General features: G+C 43.1%; 1 protein-coding gene across 1 annotated transcript in view; it reads left to right on the forward strand.

The window, feature by feature from the left end:
- slc16a4 (solute carrier family 16 member 4) overlaps positions 1-16,569 on the forward strand; it is a 75,994-nt gene that overhangs the window by 23,310 nt on the left and 36,115 nt on the right. Inside the window, exons 3-7 of the mRNA XM_014147383.2 lie at positions 12,121-12,265; positions 12,613-12,745; positions 13,106-13,249; positions 15,239-15,400; positions 15,576-16,271. Of these exons, the coding sequence (XP_014002858.2) occupies positions 12,121-12,265; positions 12,613-12,745; positions 13,106-13,249; positions 15,239-15,400; positions 15,576-16,271 (1,280 nt within the window). The remainder of the gene's footprint in view (positions 1-12,120; positions 12,266-12,612; positions 12,746-13,105; positions 13,250-15,238; positions 15,401-15,575; positions 16,272-16,569) is intronic.

Here is a 16,569-nt window from a genome sequence, read left to right on the forward strand (position 1 = left end):
GAATTGTATTGAATTCTGCTTATATCATGCTACACCATTATAAACACAAAGTTCAAATGTTCAAATCTCCGAGATTGTGAGTGCTTTTGAAGTGACAGGTTGCCGCGAAATCTGTAGCCCATCTCTGTAGCCTTCTAGTAGTGGTGAGGACAAAGATTCAGCAGGAGGCAGGCAGGTAGAGGTGGAAATTAGTGTTTACACAGTGCTCTCGTTTCAAAGATGATGTTAATATTTACAAGTGCATATATATACGAAGTTCTGTCTTTAAAATGTCAGCATTCAAAAGAAAAAGTCTCTCATCAGGCAAAACCTGTCTGAACCAATAAAGCACAGGCTCAGATACAGCCTCTCCATGAGTTACCCAACCCTGAACTAAAGTAACAGCAGCAACCGTAAACAGGAACTTAAATACTTTTGGCCACACCTATTCTTGGCACACAGGCCAGATACTGTATATCTATGCATGCTAAAGCCTGTGTTCAGACAACATTAAACAGACACATACTCCCCAAAGAAACACAATGAAGAAATTGACAGTAAACTGACAGCAAACAGACAGTAAACTGACAGTAAACTGATGGTAAATTGACAGTAAACCGACAGTAATTTGACAGTAAACCGACAGCAATTTGACAGTAAACTGACAGTAATTTGACAGTAAACCGACAGCAATTTGACAGTAAACTGACAGTAATTTGACAGTAAACCGATAGTAATTTGATAGTAAAATGACAGTAAACTGACAGTAAATTGACATTAAACTGGTAAATGCAATTAAATAAACCAAAAGTTGTGCTGTTTGTGAGCTCTCCAAACAACATTCCCACTTGGAGAATGAGAATGGTATGAATGTATATTATATTTAATGAATTATAAACATTTCCGTAACTAAACATTATAAATTAATGGGGGAATATGTTGCTAGAGGACAAGTACATTAGAGTGTCTAGTTTGAGAAACAGACGCCTCACAAGTCCTCAACTGGCAGCTTCATTAAATAGTACCAACAAAACACCAGTCTCAATGTCAACAGTGAAGAGGCGACTCCGGGACGTTGGCCTTTTAGGCAGAGTTCCTCTGTCCAATGTCTGTGTTCTTTTGCCCATCTTAATCTTTTCTTTTTATTGGCCAGTCTGAGATATGTATTTTTCTTTGCAACTCTGCCTAAAAGGCCAGCATCCTGGAGTCACCTCTTCACTGTTGACGTTGGGACTGGTGTTTTGCAGATACAATTTAATGAAGCTGCCAGTCTTAGGACTTGTGAGGCTCTTGTTTATCAAACTAGTAACTCTAACGTACTTGTCCTCTTGCTCAGTTGTGCACCGGGGCCTCCTACACCTCTTTCTATTCTGGTTAGAGCCAGTTTGCGCTGTTCTGTGAAGGGAGTAGTACACAGCGTTGTATGAGATCGTCAGTTTCTTGGCAATTTCTCGCATGGAATAGCCTTTATTTCTCAGAACAAGATTAGACTGACGAGTTTCAGAAGAAAGTCTTTGTTTCTGGCCATTTTGAGCCTGTAATCGAATCTACAAATGCTGATGCTCCAGATACTCAACTACATTTCAACTAGTCTAAAGAAGACCAGTTTTATTGCTTCTTTAATCAGCCCAACAGTTTTCAGCTGTGCTAACATAATTGCAAAAGGGTTTTCTAATGATCAATTAGCTTTTTAAAATTATAAACTTGGATTAGCTAACACATCGTGCAATTGGAACACAGAAGTGATGGTTGCTGATAATGGGCCTCTGTACGCCTATGTAGATATACCATAAAAAATCTGCTGTTTGCAGCTACAATTGTCATTTACAACGTTAACAATGTCTACACTGTATTTCTTATCAATTTGATGTTATTTTAATGGACAAAAGATGTGCTTTTCTTTCAAAAACAAGGACATTTCTAAGTGACCCCAAACTTTTGAACGGTAGTGTATGTTTAGGTATAATATCAAGGATATGTATTTTCATGAATATAGAGGACACGTATCTTCATATTGAGAGATTTTCCACACAGTGCCTAGTCAAAGTCGACCACTCAACACCTCTTGGAAAGCTATTCTGGTGTGTCTTTGGCATAAGCATTTGTGTAATTGTCTCGCTGAAAAAATAAAACTCTATTCCAGGGTTAGGTTTTCAAAAGACTGAGACGTGTTTTACTTTACATTTTTACCTGGGCTTCACTCCTTTCATATTTATTTTGATCCTCACAATCTCCCCGGTCCCTACCGATGACAAGCATACCCATGACATGATGCTGCCACCACAATAATTGAAAATACAGAGGGTTTCACAGATTTGACCCAAACCTGTAGTTTTTAAATTAGGCCGAAAAGTTGGTCTTAATTATCCCAATAAGGACATTTGGTTTGCTGCTCTGTGCATACATCAAAACACATCGTCAAGCATAGACAAGGACATTTACAGACAATGAACAAAGATAGAAAAAGTGCAGTTCATGAGTGATTCAGTGATAATCAGTACACTATATACACATCAGTACACTATACACATCAGTACACGATACACGATACACATCAGTACACTATATACACTATACACATCAGTACACTATATACACTATACACATCAGTGCACTATATACACTATACACATCAGTACGCTATACACATCAGTACACTATATACACTATACACATCAGTACATTATATACACTATACACATCAATACACTATACACATCAGTACATTATATACACATCAGTACACTATATACACTATACACACCAGTACACTATACACATCAGTACACTATACACATCAGTACATTATATACACTATACACATCAGTACACTATATACACATCAGTACACTATATACACTATACACATTAGTACACTATATACACTATACACCTCAGTACACTATACACATTAGTACACTATATACACTATACACATCAGTACACTACACACATCAGTACACTATGTACACTATACATGCTATACACATCAGTACACAATACAGATCCGTACACAATACACATTAGTACACTATATACACATCAGTACACTATATACACTATACACATTAGTACTCTATATACACTATACACATTAGTACACTATATACACTATACACCTTAGTACTCTATATACACTATACACATTAGTACACTATATACACTATACACATCAGTACACTATGTACACAATACAGATCCGTACACAATACACACTATACACATTAGTACACTATACACATCAGTATACTATAAACACTACACACATCGGTACACAATACACATCATTACACTATGCAAATCAGTACACTATACACACTATACCCATCAGTACACTATATACACTATACACATCAGTACACTATATACACTATACACATCAGTACACTATATACACTATACACATCAGTACACTATACACATCAGTACACTATATACACTATACACATCAGTACACTGTACACATCAGTACACTATATACACTACATACATCAGTGCACTATATACACTATACACATAGGTAAGTTATATACAGTTCTGTACACTATACACACTATATACACTATACCCAATAGTACAATATATACACTATACACATCAGTACACTATACACATCAGTACACTATATACACTATACACATCAGTACACTATACACATCAGTACACTATATACACTGTAAACATCACTACACTGTCAACTACAATAGATAGACAGAGGTCGTGCACCTTTCCACTGAGACTCACGTCCAACTCTCACTGAATTTCCTCACAGATAAACAGATAATCCCCTCTAACTCAACTGTTGACCTGGAAGCCAGTTCCACTGCGTGTTTTCATTGTTCCCCTCTAATCAGGGACTGATTTAGACCTGGGACACCGGGTGTGTGCAAATTCATTATTAGGTAAAACAGAAAACCAGCACCCTCTGGAACTCGTAGGGTAATATTTGAATACCCCTGAGATAAACCATTGGTCTTTAGCACGATCTTTACCCTGCAATACCATTCAATGCATTTAGATCCTATTGTCATTTATGGCCTTGTATGTCTGGCTGTTCGTTCGTCTACCTTTGTGGAAAATATTTCAGTGTTGCACGATGCAAAGTATCAACCGAGGACAGCAGAGGAATTCTGGTGAGTCACAGGGGAGCAGAAACTTGGGTAATTGCCCGAAAATGGCCATGTTTTCCAGTATACCTCCTGGCCATAAGGATTCTGGAGTTCCTGTACATTCCCTTGTGATTCCGGGACTCTTCCAACTGGGATTCTCTGGAAACTTGGGAATTTTGTGGAAGTTACTGAAATTTTGCACCCTGGTCAGTCAGCATTCAACCCCTATCAGTGTACTGATTTGAATGTCCCTCTTTGACCTCTGTCCTTAGTCCTTTGCTGTATCAGCAGTCAGTGAAGTATGGAATATGTTGCAACGTGTTGGTGGTTGTATGAGAGGATATATATTTTACTTGAAGACATGCAGACTCAGCACTTACAGAGAGAATTGTTTATTGATGATACGGGATCTGCAGGCAATGTCTAACAGAGATGTCTAACAGAAAAAAAATAAGCATGTGTAGCTACCAGTCAATGTAGTTGCTGGGAACTAGGATAGGCTGGCAGTATTCTAGGAAATTGTGTTTTTTCTTCAAATGCTTTCAAATGAAATTGTATTTGTCACATGCACCGAAATACAACAGGTGTAGACCTTACAGTGAAATACTTACTTACAAGCCCTTAACCAACAATGCAAAGAATAATAATTAACAAATAAGTAGTAAAGTAACAATAGTGAGGCTATATACAGGGTGTACTGGTACAGAGTCAATGTGCGGGGGCACCGGTTAGTCGAGGTAATTGAGGTAATATGTACATGTAGGTAGAGTTATTAAAGTGACTATGCATAGATAATAACAGAGTGTCATAGGCGTCGTAAGGATAGGACCAAGGCGCAGCAGGTAAAGTGCTCATCTTCTTAGTTTATTAGAATTAACACTTGAACAAAAGAAACAAATGACGAAACAGTCCCATAAGGATCACAGACTATACAGGAAACAACCACCCACAAAACACAAGTGAAACAAACCTCAACTAAATATGGCCTCCAATTAGAGACAACGACAACCAGCTGTCTCTAATTGGAGGTCCTACCAAAACCCCAACGTAGAAATAGAAAACTAGATTTAAACATAGAAATAGAAAACATAGAACCTAAACCAAAAACACCGAAACACACAATACAAACACCCCCTGCCACGCCCTGACCAAACTACAATGACAAATAACCCCTTTTACTGGTCAGGACGTGACACAGAGAGTAGCAGCAGCGTTAAAGAGTGTGTGGGGGGGGGGGCAATGCAAATAGTCTGGGTAGCTATTTGATTAGATGTTAAGGAGTCTTATAGCTTGGGGGTAGAATCTGTTTAGAAGCCTCTTTGACCTAGACTTGGCGCTCTGGTACCGCTTGCCATGCGGTAGCAGAGAGAACAGTCTATGACTAGGGTGGCTGGAGTCTTTGACAATTTTTAGGGCCTTCCTCTGACACCGCCTGGTGTAGATGTCCTGGATGGCAGGAGGCTTGGCCCTAGTGATGTACTGGGCCGTACGTAGTGCCTGTAGTGCTTTTTGGGTTAATCTACAGAGTTTCACCAACACAAAACATTGGCCATGTTCCAGTTGATGTTTAATATAACCCGACTGCGCAGTCAATGACGTGGCACAGAACCATTGGTTGATCTAATGCAACATCTGCAATGTAGTCGGCCTGGAACCAATACCTTCCAAGTCTGTCTCCATATCACTGCGTTTTTACACGGAACACAAATATAAACGCAACATGTAAAGTGTTGGCCCCATGTTTCATGAGCTGGAATAAAATATCCCCATATGCACAAAGCTTATTTCTCTCAAATGTTGTGCACAAATGTGTTTACATCCCTGTTAGTGAGCATTTCTCCTTTGCCAAGATAATCCATCCACCTGACAGGTGTGGCATATCAAGAAGCTGATCAAACAGCATGATCAATACACAGGTGCACCTTCTGCTGGGGACAATAAAAGGCCACTCTAAAAGGTGCAATTTTGTCACACAACACAATGCCTCAGATGTCTCAAGTTTTTGAGGAAGCGGGCAATTGGTATGCTGACTACAGGAATCTCCACCAAAGCTGTTGCAAGAGAACTGAATGTCCATTCCTCTATCATAAGCCGCCTCCAGTACATCCAACCGGCCTCACAACCACAGACCACGTGTAACCACTCCAGCCCAGGACGTCCACATCCGGCTTCTTCCCCTTTGGGATCGTCTGGGACCAGCCACCCGGACAGCTGATGAAACTGTGAGTTTGCACAACCGAAGAATTTCTGCACATACTGTCAGAAACTGTCTCGGGGAAGCTCATCTGCGTGCTGGTTGTCCTCACAAGATTCTTGACCTGACTGCAGTTTGGCATCGTAACCGACATCAAATCAAATTAAATGTTATTGGTCACATACACATTGTTAGCAGATGTTATTGCGAGTGTAGCGAAATGCTTGTGCTTCTAGTTCTGACAGTGCAGTAATATCTAACAAGTAATCTAACAATTCAACAGCAACTACCTAATGCACACAAATCTAAGGGATGGAATAAGAATATGTACATATAAATATATGTATGGATGAGCGATTACCGAGTGGCATAGGCAAGATGCAATAGATGGTATAAAACTCAGTATATACATATGGGATGAGTAATGCAAGATATGTAAACATTATTAAAGTGGCCAATGATTTCAAGTCTGTATGTAGGCAGCAGCCTCTCTGTGTTAGTGACGGCTGTTTAACAGTCTGATGGCCTTGAGATAGAAGCAATTTTTCAGTCTCTCGGTCCCAGTTTTGATGCACCTGTACTGACCAAGCCTTTTGGATGGTAGCGGGGTGAACAGGTCTTTTTGGCATTCCTGTGACAACGGTTGCTGTAGGTGGCCTGGAGGGCAGGTAGTTTGCCCCCGGTGATGCGTTGTGCAGACCGCACCACCCTCTGGAGAGCCCTGCGGTTGTGGGCGGTGCAGTTGCCGTACCAGGCGGTGATACAGCCCGACAGGACGCTCTCAATTGTGCATCTATAAAAGTTTGTGAGGGTTTTAGGTGACAAGCCAAATTTCTTCAGCCTCCTGAGGTTGAAGAGGCGCTGTTGCGCCTTCTTCCCCACACTGTCTGTGTGGGTGGACCATTTCAGTTTGTCCGTGATGTGTACGCCGAGGAACTTAAAACTTTCCACCTTCTCCACTGCTGTCCCGTCGATGTGGATAGGGGGGTGCTCCCTCTGCTGTTTCCTGAAGTCCACGATCATCTCCTTTGTTTTATTGACGTTGAGTGAGAGGTTGTTTTCTTGACACCACACTCCGAGTGCCCTCACCTCCTCCCTATAGGCTGTCTTGTCGTTGTTGGTGATCAAGCCTACTACTGTTATGTCATTACATTTACATTTAAGTCATTTAGCAGACGCGCTTATCCAGAGCGACTTACAAATTGGTGCATTCACCTTATGATATCCAGTGGAACAACCACTTTACAATAGTGCAACTAAATCTTTTAGGGGGGGGGTTAGAAGGATTACTTTGTCCTATCCCAGGTATTCCTTAAAGAGGTGGGGTTTCAGGTGTCTCCGGAAGGTGGTGATTGACTCCTCTGTCCTGGCGTCGTGAGGGAGCTTGTTCCACCATAGGGGTGCCAGAGCAGCGAACAGTTTTGACTGGGCTGAGCGGGAACTGTGCTTCCTCAGAGGTAGGGGGGCCAGCAGGCCAGAGGTGGATGAGCGCAGTGCCCTCGTTTGGGTGTAGGGCCTGATCAGAGCCTGAAGGTACGGAGGTGCCGTTCCCCTCACGGCTCCGTAGGCAAGCACCATGGTCTTGTAGCGGATGCGAGCTTCAACTGGAAGCCAGTGGAGAGAGCGGAGGAGCGGGGTGACGTGAGAGAACTTGGGAAGGTTGAACACCAGACGGGCTGCGGCGTTCTGGATGAGTTGTAGGGGTTTAATGGCACAGGCAGGGAGCCCAGCCAACAGCGAGTTGCAGTAATCCAGACGGGAGATGACAAGTGCCTGGATTAGGACCTGCACCGCTTCCTGTGTGAGGCAGGGTCGTACTCTGCGAATGTTGTAGAGCATGAACCTACAGGATCGGGTCACCGCCTTGATGTTAGTGGAGAACAACAGGGTGTTGTCCAGGGTCACGCCAAGGTTCTTAGCACTCTGGGAGGAGGACACAAAGGAGTTGTCAACCGTGAAGGCGAGATCATGGAACGGGCAGTCCTTCCCCGGGAGGAAAAGCAGCTCCGTCTTGCCGAGGTTCAGCTTGAGGTGGTGATCCGTCATCCACACTGATATGTCTGCCAGACATGCAGAGATGCGATTCGCCACCTGGTTATCAGAAGGGGGAAAGGAGAAGATTAATTGAGTGTCGTCTGCATAGCAATGATAGGAGAGACCATGTGAGGATATGACAGAGCCAAGTGACTTGGTGTATAGCGAGACTTGATGATTGAGTTGGAGGCGTGCATGGCCACGCAGTCGTGGGTGAACAGGAGGAGGCTGTGCACGCATCCTTGTGGGGGCCCCAGTGTTAAGGATCAGCGAAGTGGAGATGTTGTTTCCTACCTTCACCACCTCGGGGCAGCTCGTCAGGAAGTCCAGGACCCAATTGCACAGGGCGGGGTTGAGACCCAGGTCCTCAAACTTAATGATGAGCTTGGAGGGTACTAATAGTGTTGAATGCTGAGCTGTAGTCTATGAACAGCATTTTTACATAGGTATTCGTCTTGTCCAGATGGGATTGTGCAGTGTGATGGCGATTGCATCAGTGGGCAAACGCTCACCTTCGATGGCCACTGGCACGCTGGAGAAGTGTGCTCTTCACGGATGAATCCTGGTTTCAAGGCAGACAGTGTGTATGGTGTTGTGTGGGTGAGCGGTTTGCTGATGTCAACGTTGTGAACAGAGTGCCCCATGGTGGCGGTGGGGTTGTGGTATGGGCAGGCATAAGCTATGGACAATGAACACAATTGCATTTTGAATTCACAAAGATACCGTGACGAGATCCTGAGACCCATTGTCGTGCCGTTCATCCGCCACCATCACCTCATGTTTCAGCATGGTAATGCACTGCCCCATGTCACAAGGATCTGTACACAATTCCTGGAAGCTGAAAATGTCCCAGTTCTTCCATGGCCTGCGAACTCACCAGACATGTCACCCATTGAGAATGTTTGGGATGCTCTGGATTGACGTGTGCGACAGCGTGTTCTGGTTCCTGCCAATATCCAGAAACTTCACACAGCCATTGAAGAGGAGTGGGACAACATTCCACAGGCCAAAATCAATATCCGATCAACTCCATGAGTATGAGGCAAGTTGTGGTCACACCAGATACTGACTAGTTGTCTGATCCACGCCCCTGCTTTTTTTTTTTTACAGTTATCTGTGACCAACCGATACATGTCTGTATTCCCAGTCATGTGAAATCAATAGATTAGGGCTTAATGAATTTATTTCAATTGACTGATTTCCTTTTATGAACTGTAATTCAGTAATATCAGTGTAGTATACACGTCAAAACTCCCAATGCAAAGTTATGCCGGAAAATGTTTTTTGCGGGGTGTGACATAATATGGTGGACCCGGCAAGCCAGCCTATTCCCAATAATTTAAACGCCAACTGAAATAACTTCAAATGTATAACTTCAAATTATACCAAATCATTTGCACTCATGATTATTGCTTTCAATTACATTTTCTGCCAACTTACAAGCAAAAACTTTACGAATGTATTGTTACAAATCAACTTACAAGGTTGCTCACCAACTAGCCTGCTAACATTAGCCCTACCAGCCTGCTAACATTACCTTAGCACTACATGAGTCAGCCAGTTGCTATCAACATCTAGCTTACAGCAACATTAAAGTAAATCAATGTTTTAGAAATGCATAACGCCATTTAACCAGTTATAAAAGTATGTTAGTTATATGCAGTTATCTTAGCCAGCAAGCTAGCCAGCCAGCTAGCTAATGTTAGTTATTTAGCCATTAAGCTTGCCAGCCATCTAACATGAGCTATTTAGCCAACTAGCTATTAGCGTAGCCAGCCTAGCCAACCACCATGGTTATGGTCGGTAAGCCAGAGCCAAACAGCTGGAGACCAGCTAGAACACAACTAACACAACACAGCTAAAACATAACCGCAGAGCAAAAGCAAAGATAGAGCAGAGACTTACAGATTGATGGCTGGGACTCATCTGATAGTAAAACTTTTATAAGAGCACAGGCTGAGTTAGCTACCAAAGTGAGGGGAAGGCAGGCGCTTCACCGGGCTAGGGGAGAGTCAGGGAAATACAATAGCTATATAGCGCAAAAAATCTAAAATAGATACACTACATGACCAAAAGTATGTGGACACCTGCTCGTCCAACATCTCATTCCAAAATCATGGGCATTAATATGGAGTTGGTCCTTCCTTTGCTGCTATAACAACTTCCACTCTCCTGTGAAGGCTTTCCACTAGATGTTGGAACATTGTTGCAGGGACTTGCGTCCGTTCAGCCACAAGCATTAGTAAGGTTGGGCACTGATGGTGGGCGATTAGGCCTGGCTTACAGTCGGCGTTCCAATTCATCCTAAAGGTGTTTGATGGGGTTGAGGTCAGGGCTCTGTGCAGACCAGTCAAGTTCTTCCACACCGATCTCGACAAATAATTTCTGTATGGACCTTGCTTAGTGCACGGGGCATTGTAATACTGAAACAGGAAAGGGCCTTCCCCAAACTGTTGCCACAGAGTTGGAAGCACAGAATCATCCAGAATGTCATTACGCTGTAGTGTTAAGATTTCCATTCACTGGAACTAAGGAGCCTAGCCAGAACCATGAAAAACAGCCCCAGACCATTATTCCTCCTCCATCACTTTACAGTTGGCACTATGCATTCGGGCAGGTAGCGCTCTCCTGGCATCCGCCAAACCCAGATTTGTCTGTTGGACTGCCAGATAGTGAAGCGTGATTCATCACTCCACTGCTCCAGAGTCCAATGGCGTCGAGCTTTATGCCACTCGAGCCAACACTTGGCATTGCACATGGTGATCTTCGGCTTGTGTGCGGCTGCTCAGCCAAGGAAACCCATTTCATAAAGCTCCCGACAAACAGTTCTTGTGCTGACATTGCTTCCAGAGGCAGTTTGGAACTTGGTAGTGAGTGTTGCAACCGAGAACAGATTACTTTTATGCGCTTTGCGCTTCAGCACACAGCGATCCCGTCCTGTGAGCTTGTGTGGCCTAAAGTATAACATATGGATACGGTTTACTTTGACAGTGTTGCCATGTTACAGTTTACTTTGACAGTGTTGCCATGTTACGGTTTACTTTGACAGTGTTGCCATGTTACGGTTTACTTTGACAGTGTTGCCATGTTACAGTTTACTTTGACAGTGTTGCCATGTTACGGTTTACTTTGACAGTGTTGCCATGTTACGGTTTACTTTGACAGTGTTGCCATGTTACGGTTTACTTTGACAGTGTTGCCATGTTACGGTTTACTTTGACAGTGTTGCCATGTTACAGTTTACTTTGACAGTGTTGCCATGTTACGGTTTACTTTGACAGTGTTGCCATGTTACGGTTTACTTTGACAGTGTTGTCATGTTACGGTTTACTTTGACAGTGTTGCCTAACATGTACACAGCCAATCTGTAAATAGCACACCCAACTACCTCATCCCCATATTGTTATTTATCCTCTTGCTCTTTTGCATCCCAGTATCTCTACTTGCACATCATCATCTGCACATTATCACTCCAGTGTTAATGCTAAATTGTAATTATTCTGCCTCTATGGCCTATTTATTGCCTTACATCCCTACTTTTCTGCATTTGCACACACTGTACATAGATTTTTCTATTGTGCTATTGACTGTACGTTTGTTTATGTGTAACTCTGTGTTGTTGTTTTTGTCACACTACTTTGCTTTATCTTGGCCAGGTCGCAGTTGTAAATGAGAACTTGTTCTCAACTGGCCAACCTGGTTAAATAAAGGTGAAATAAAAAACATGTTACAGTTTACTTTGACAGTATTACATATGGATATGGTGTACTTTGAAAGTGTTGCATTGTTGTGGTTTGTTTGCAGCGAGCCCAAGGCTGCCAAGGTTAACCTGTTCAGTAGAAGTAATACCTGTATGAAGACTGAGGATGAGAAGAAAGAGAAGGAGATCCAATATGAAGACCCCCCGGATGGTGGCTGGGGCTGGATGGTCGTACTTCACTGCTTCCTGGTACGGCTTCTTCTTTCCTCATCTTTGGGTGTTTTTGGGAGGTTTACGAGATGTTTATCTATTAGTCACGTTTCTAGCATTTCTTGAAATAATTGTTGATATGTTATGCAATTACACAGGGTTGTGGTCAATTTGGAAAGTAAACCAAATTCCAATTCCAGCATTGAAGTGAATTAGAATTGTAGTGTACTGTACTTCCTGAATTGAAAAGGAATTGACCTTAACCCTGCATGGTTGTAGTGTGGCAGACCATGTTGGTTTGTGCTTGTGTGTGTGTTTGTGCCTGCGTGAGTGCGTCTGTCTGCCTGCCTATCTGTGTTCCTCCCTCCTTCTGTCTATGCCTCCAGGTGAATGTGCTGGTGATGGGGACCCTAAAAAGCTTTGGGATCTTCTTCGTGGCGTTCCAGGATGAGTTCGGAGGGTCAGCAGAGAGTATCAGCTGGATCGGCTCCATCATGTCTAGCCTGCGGCTCTCAGGAGGTCAGAGTTCACATGACAGGAAAACATTCAGACTTCTACTGATGTGTGTGTGTGTGTGTGTGTGTGTGTGTGTGTGTGTGTGTGTGTGTGTGTGTTGTTGGAAGTCATATTTGTTTGTGTGTTTGTGTGTCTCGCTCAAGGTCAGAGTTCACATGAAACCAAAGTCTGACCACATCACTCATCCCTCTGGGGTCTGGGGTCTGGCTCTTGTGTTGCATCGCCTTAACCGCTGACAACATCTGACACCTGTCTTTCTAACTAAGAAGTTAGTGGATGGATGGATGAATGAATGAATGAATGAATGAATTATCAAATTATGGGACACATTTTCAAGTGTATCTGTTTGTTTATCCTGTGCAGGTCCCCTGGCCTCTGTAGCTTGTGCGAAGCTGGGTAACAGAGTGACCTCTATAGCCGGGGCTGTGCTGGTCAGTGTTGGCTTCCTCATGAGTATCTTTGCCACCAGCGTGGTATTCCTCTATATCAGCATGGGGCTGATTGTAGGTAAGCTAACAAGTTAAAAGCTCAAACAGTTAAAAGAGGTTAAAGGTTAACTTCTATGGGCTACGTGGGACGCTACCTGCGGGACTCAGCCAGTGAAATATCAGGGCGGCAAATTCAAAAACAACAAAATGTCAAAATTCTACTTTCTCAAACATACAACTATTTTACACCATTTTAAAGATACACTTCTCCTTGATGTAACCACATTGTCCGATTTCAAAAAGGCTTTACAGCGAAAGCAAAACATTAGATTATGTTAGGAGAGTACATAGACAAAAATAATCACACAGCCATTTTCCAAGCAAGGACATGTGTCAATAAAACCCAAAACACAGCTAAATGAAGCACTAACCTTTGACGATCTTCATCAGATGACACTCTTAGGACATTATGTTACACAATACATGTATGTTTTGTTCGATAAAGTTCATATTTATATCCAAAAACATCATTTTACATTGGCGCCTGATGTTCAGGAAATGTATTCCCACCAAATCTTCCGGTGAATGTGCACATCAATTTATAAAAACACTCATCATAAACGTTGACAAAATATATAACAATTATTTAAAGAATTATAGATAGACTACTCCTGGATGCAACCGCTTTGTCAGATTTTAAAATAGCTTTACGGAGAAAGCACATTTTTCAATATTCTGAGTACATAGCTCAGCCATCACAGAGAGCTATACAGACACCCGCCAAGTTCGGGGCAACCTAAACTCAGAATTAGTATTAGAAATATTCTCTTACCTTTGCTGATCTTCGTCAGAATGCACTCCCAGGACTGCTACTTCCACAAGAAATTTTGTTTTTGTTCGAAATAATACATATTTATGTCCAAATACCTCCGTTTTGTTCGTGCGTTCAGAGCACTATCCAAAGGCATAACGCGCGAGCGCGGTACCAGAGACGAAAAGTCAAAATGTTCCATTACCGTACTTAGAAGCATGTCAAACGCTGTTTAAAATCAATCTTTATGGTATTTTTTACGTAAAATTGCGATAATATTCCAACCGGACACAATAGCGTATTCATTCAAGGAGAAAAAGAAGGAAAGGTGCGCTCGCGTGACCGCGCATATCCAATCCCTTTGTCCACAGGCAGTCCACTCAGAAACTGAGCTCCTATTATCTGCCCAGTAACAGGAGAAGGCTGAAACAACTTTCTGAAGGCTTTTGACAGCCAATGGAAGCCTTAGGAAGTGCAACGTAACCCCACAGATACTGTAGTTTCGAAAGGGACTAGAAAGAAGAACTACAATTCTCAGATCCTCCACTTCCTGGTTGACTTTTTCTCAGGTTTTTGCCTGCCATATGAGTTCTGTTATACTCACAGACACCATTCAAACAGTTTTAGAAACTTCAGAGTGTTTCTATCCAAATCTACTAATAATATGCATATTCTAGTTTCTGGGCCAGAGTAGTAACCTGTTCAAATTGGGTACGTTTTTCATCCGGCCGTGAAAATACTGCCCCCTAGCCCAGACAGGTTAAAGTGCAGCCGCTAGCCGTGCTACAAAGCAAAGTAGCCCTGGGTCCTAATTCTTAATAGTATACTTGCAAATATTGGTCTTGAAATATTTGATATACTAGAACTGAGGGGTTTTTCTGTCTAGCGTTTGTATTTTGGTGACAAATCACAGGTTTCTAATGAAGAATTCTGAATCATAAGTATATGATTAAGCAATAAGGCCTGGGGGGGGTGATATATGGCCAATATACCATGGCTAAGGGCTGTTTTTATACAGGACGCAACGCGGAGTGTCTGGACACAGCCCTTAGCCCTGGTATATTGGCCATATGTCACAAACCCCGAAGTGCCTTATTGCTATTATAAACTGTTTACCACCGTAATTGAGCAGTAAAAATACATATTTTGTCATACCTGTGATATATAGTCTGATATACCACGGCTTTCAGCCAATCAGCATTCAGGGCTCGAACCACCCAGTTTATGATCATAAACATATCATGTATCCCCTCTCAGGCCTTGGTTTTGCGCTCCTGTACCAAGCCACCTCAGTTGTCACGGCAACATATTTCCGTAAGAGGTTAGCGACGGCATACTCCATCGGAAGGTCTGGGATGGGCTTGACCTTCGCCCTTGCCCCCTTCACTCAGCTGCTGCTGGAAAAGTACGCCTGGCAAGGTACTGACACACAGACACACACACTATGCCTGTTGGGGTGTGGGAAGTATTTAATGATTCATTATTTAATGATGTGAATATTATGCATATCTCTGTGTCTGTCACACGTCTACTGTCTGATTATTATAGATTGACCCCGTAAAGAGCCTGTAGCACGCCTTTGTTCTTTCCACAGGAGCTCTGCTGATCCTGGGAGGCCTGATGTTGAACCTGGTGGCCTCTGGGATGCTGCTAAGACCCATCCACGTGAAGCCTGCACCACCCCCTTCCTTATCCTCATCTTCATCCATCCAAAAAAGCCCTCTGATAGGTCCAGAGAAGGAGAAGGACCGCCCTCAGAATGGATGCTGCCTTAACGGATCCACGCCGTTAACCAATGGCATCGCCAAATCAGACTCTTCCCGTTCCATTCCTCCACCCCTCCACTGGGACGCTGAGACCCAAGAGAAGGCCATGACCCCTGGGCTGGGTCAGAGCAACCACGGCCACCCACCTCCACCAAACCCTGAACTGACCAAACGTGTCCAGAACAGGCAGGTGAACGGGAACGTTCAGGAGCAGTCCCCCACCACGTCACTCACAGACACCTCCAGTCCTGTGGAACAGAACGGTACCATTAGCATAAACGGTTCCGCTGTGGTTGGGTTCTCCTCGCCGAACAGCACCACCACCGTGGATGACCCCATCCCACCATTCGTGAAAAACCGAGTCCTGGACTTCTCCCTGTTAAAGAACCCCTTCTTCTGCATATATACCTGGTCCCTGGTGTTTAGCCAGCTGGCTTACTTCATCCCCTACTTCCACCTGTCTGCCCGGGCAAGGAACCTGGGCATCGACGCCATGGACGCTTCCTTCATCATCTCTGTGGCAGGTTAGTTTCACCTGGTCAAATTTATAAATCAACCAATAGGCAGAATCTTGTGTAACATTTGTATTTTGAGAGTCCCACATAGGTGTTGAGTTTTAGTAGATGAGACAGGAATATTGTATTTTATTTGAACCAGACCCTCGTTTGTCAATCAAATATATAAATCCAAATGAACACCATCAAGCAATCAATTGACAATCAGTCTGGAAAGCTACACTCTTAGAAAAAAGGTTATTTGGCTGTCCCCTTAGGAGAACCCTTTTTGTTTCCCTCTGTCTAAATGGGTCTACCTGGAACCAAA

Source organism: Salmo salar, chromosome ssa15 (genome assembly GCF_905237065.1).
Source record: "Salmo salar chromosome ssa15, Ssal_v3.1, whole genome shotgun sequence".
NCBI lineage: Eukaryota > Metazoa > Chordata > Actinopteri > Salmoniformes > Salmonidae > Salmo > Salmo salar.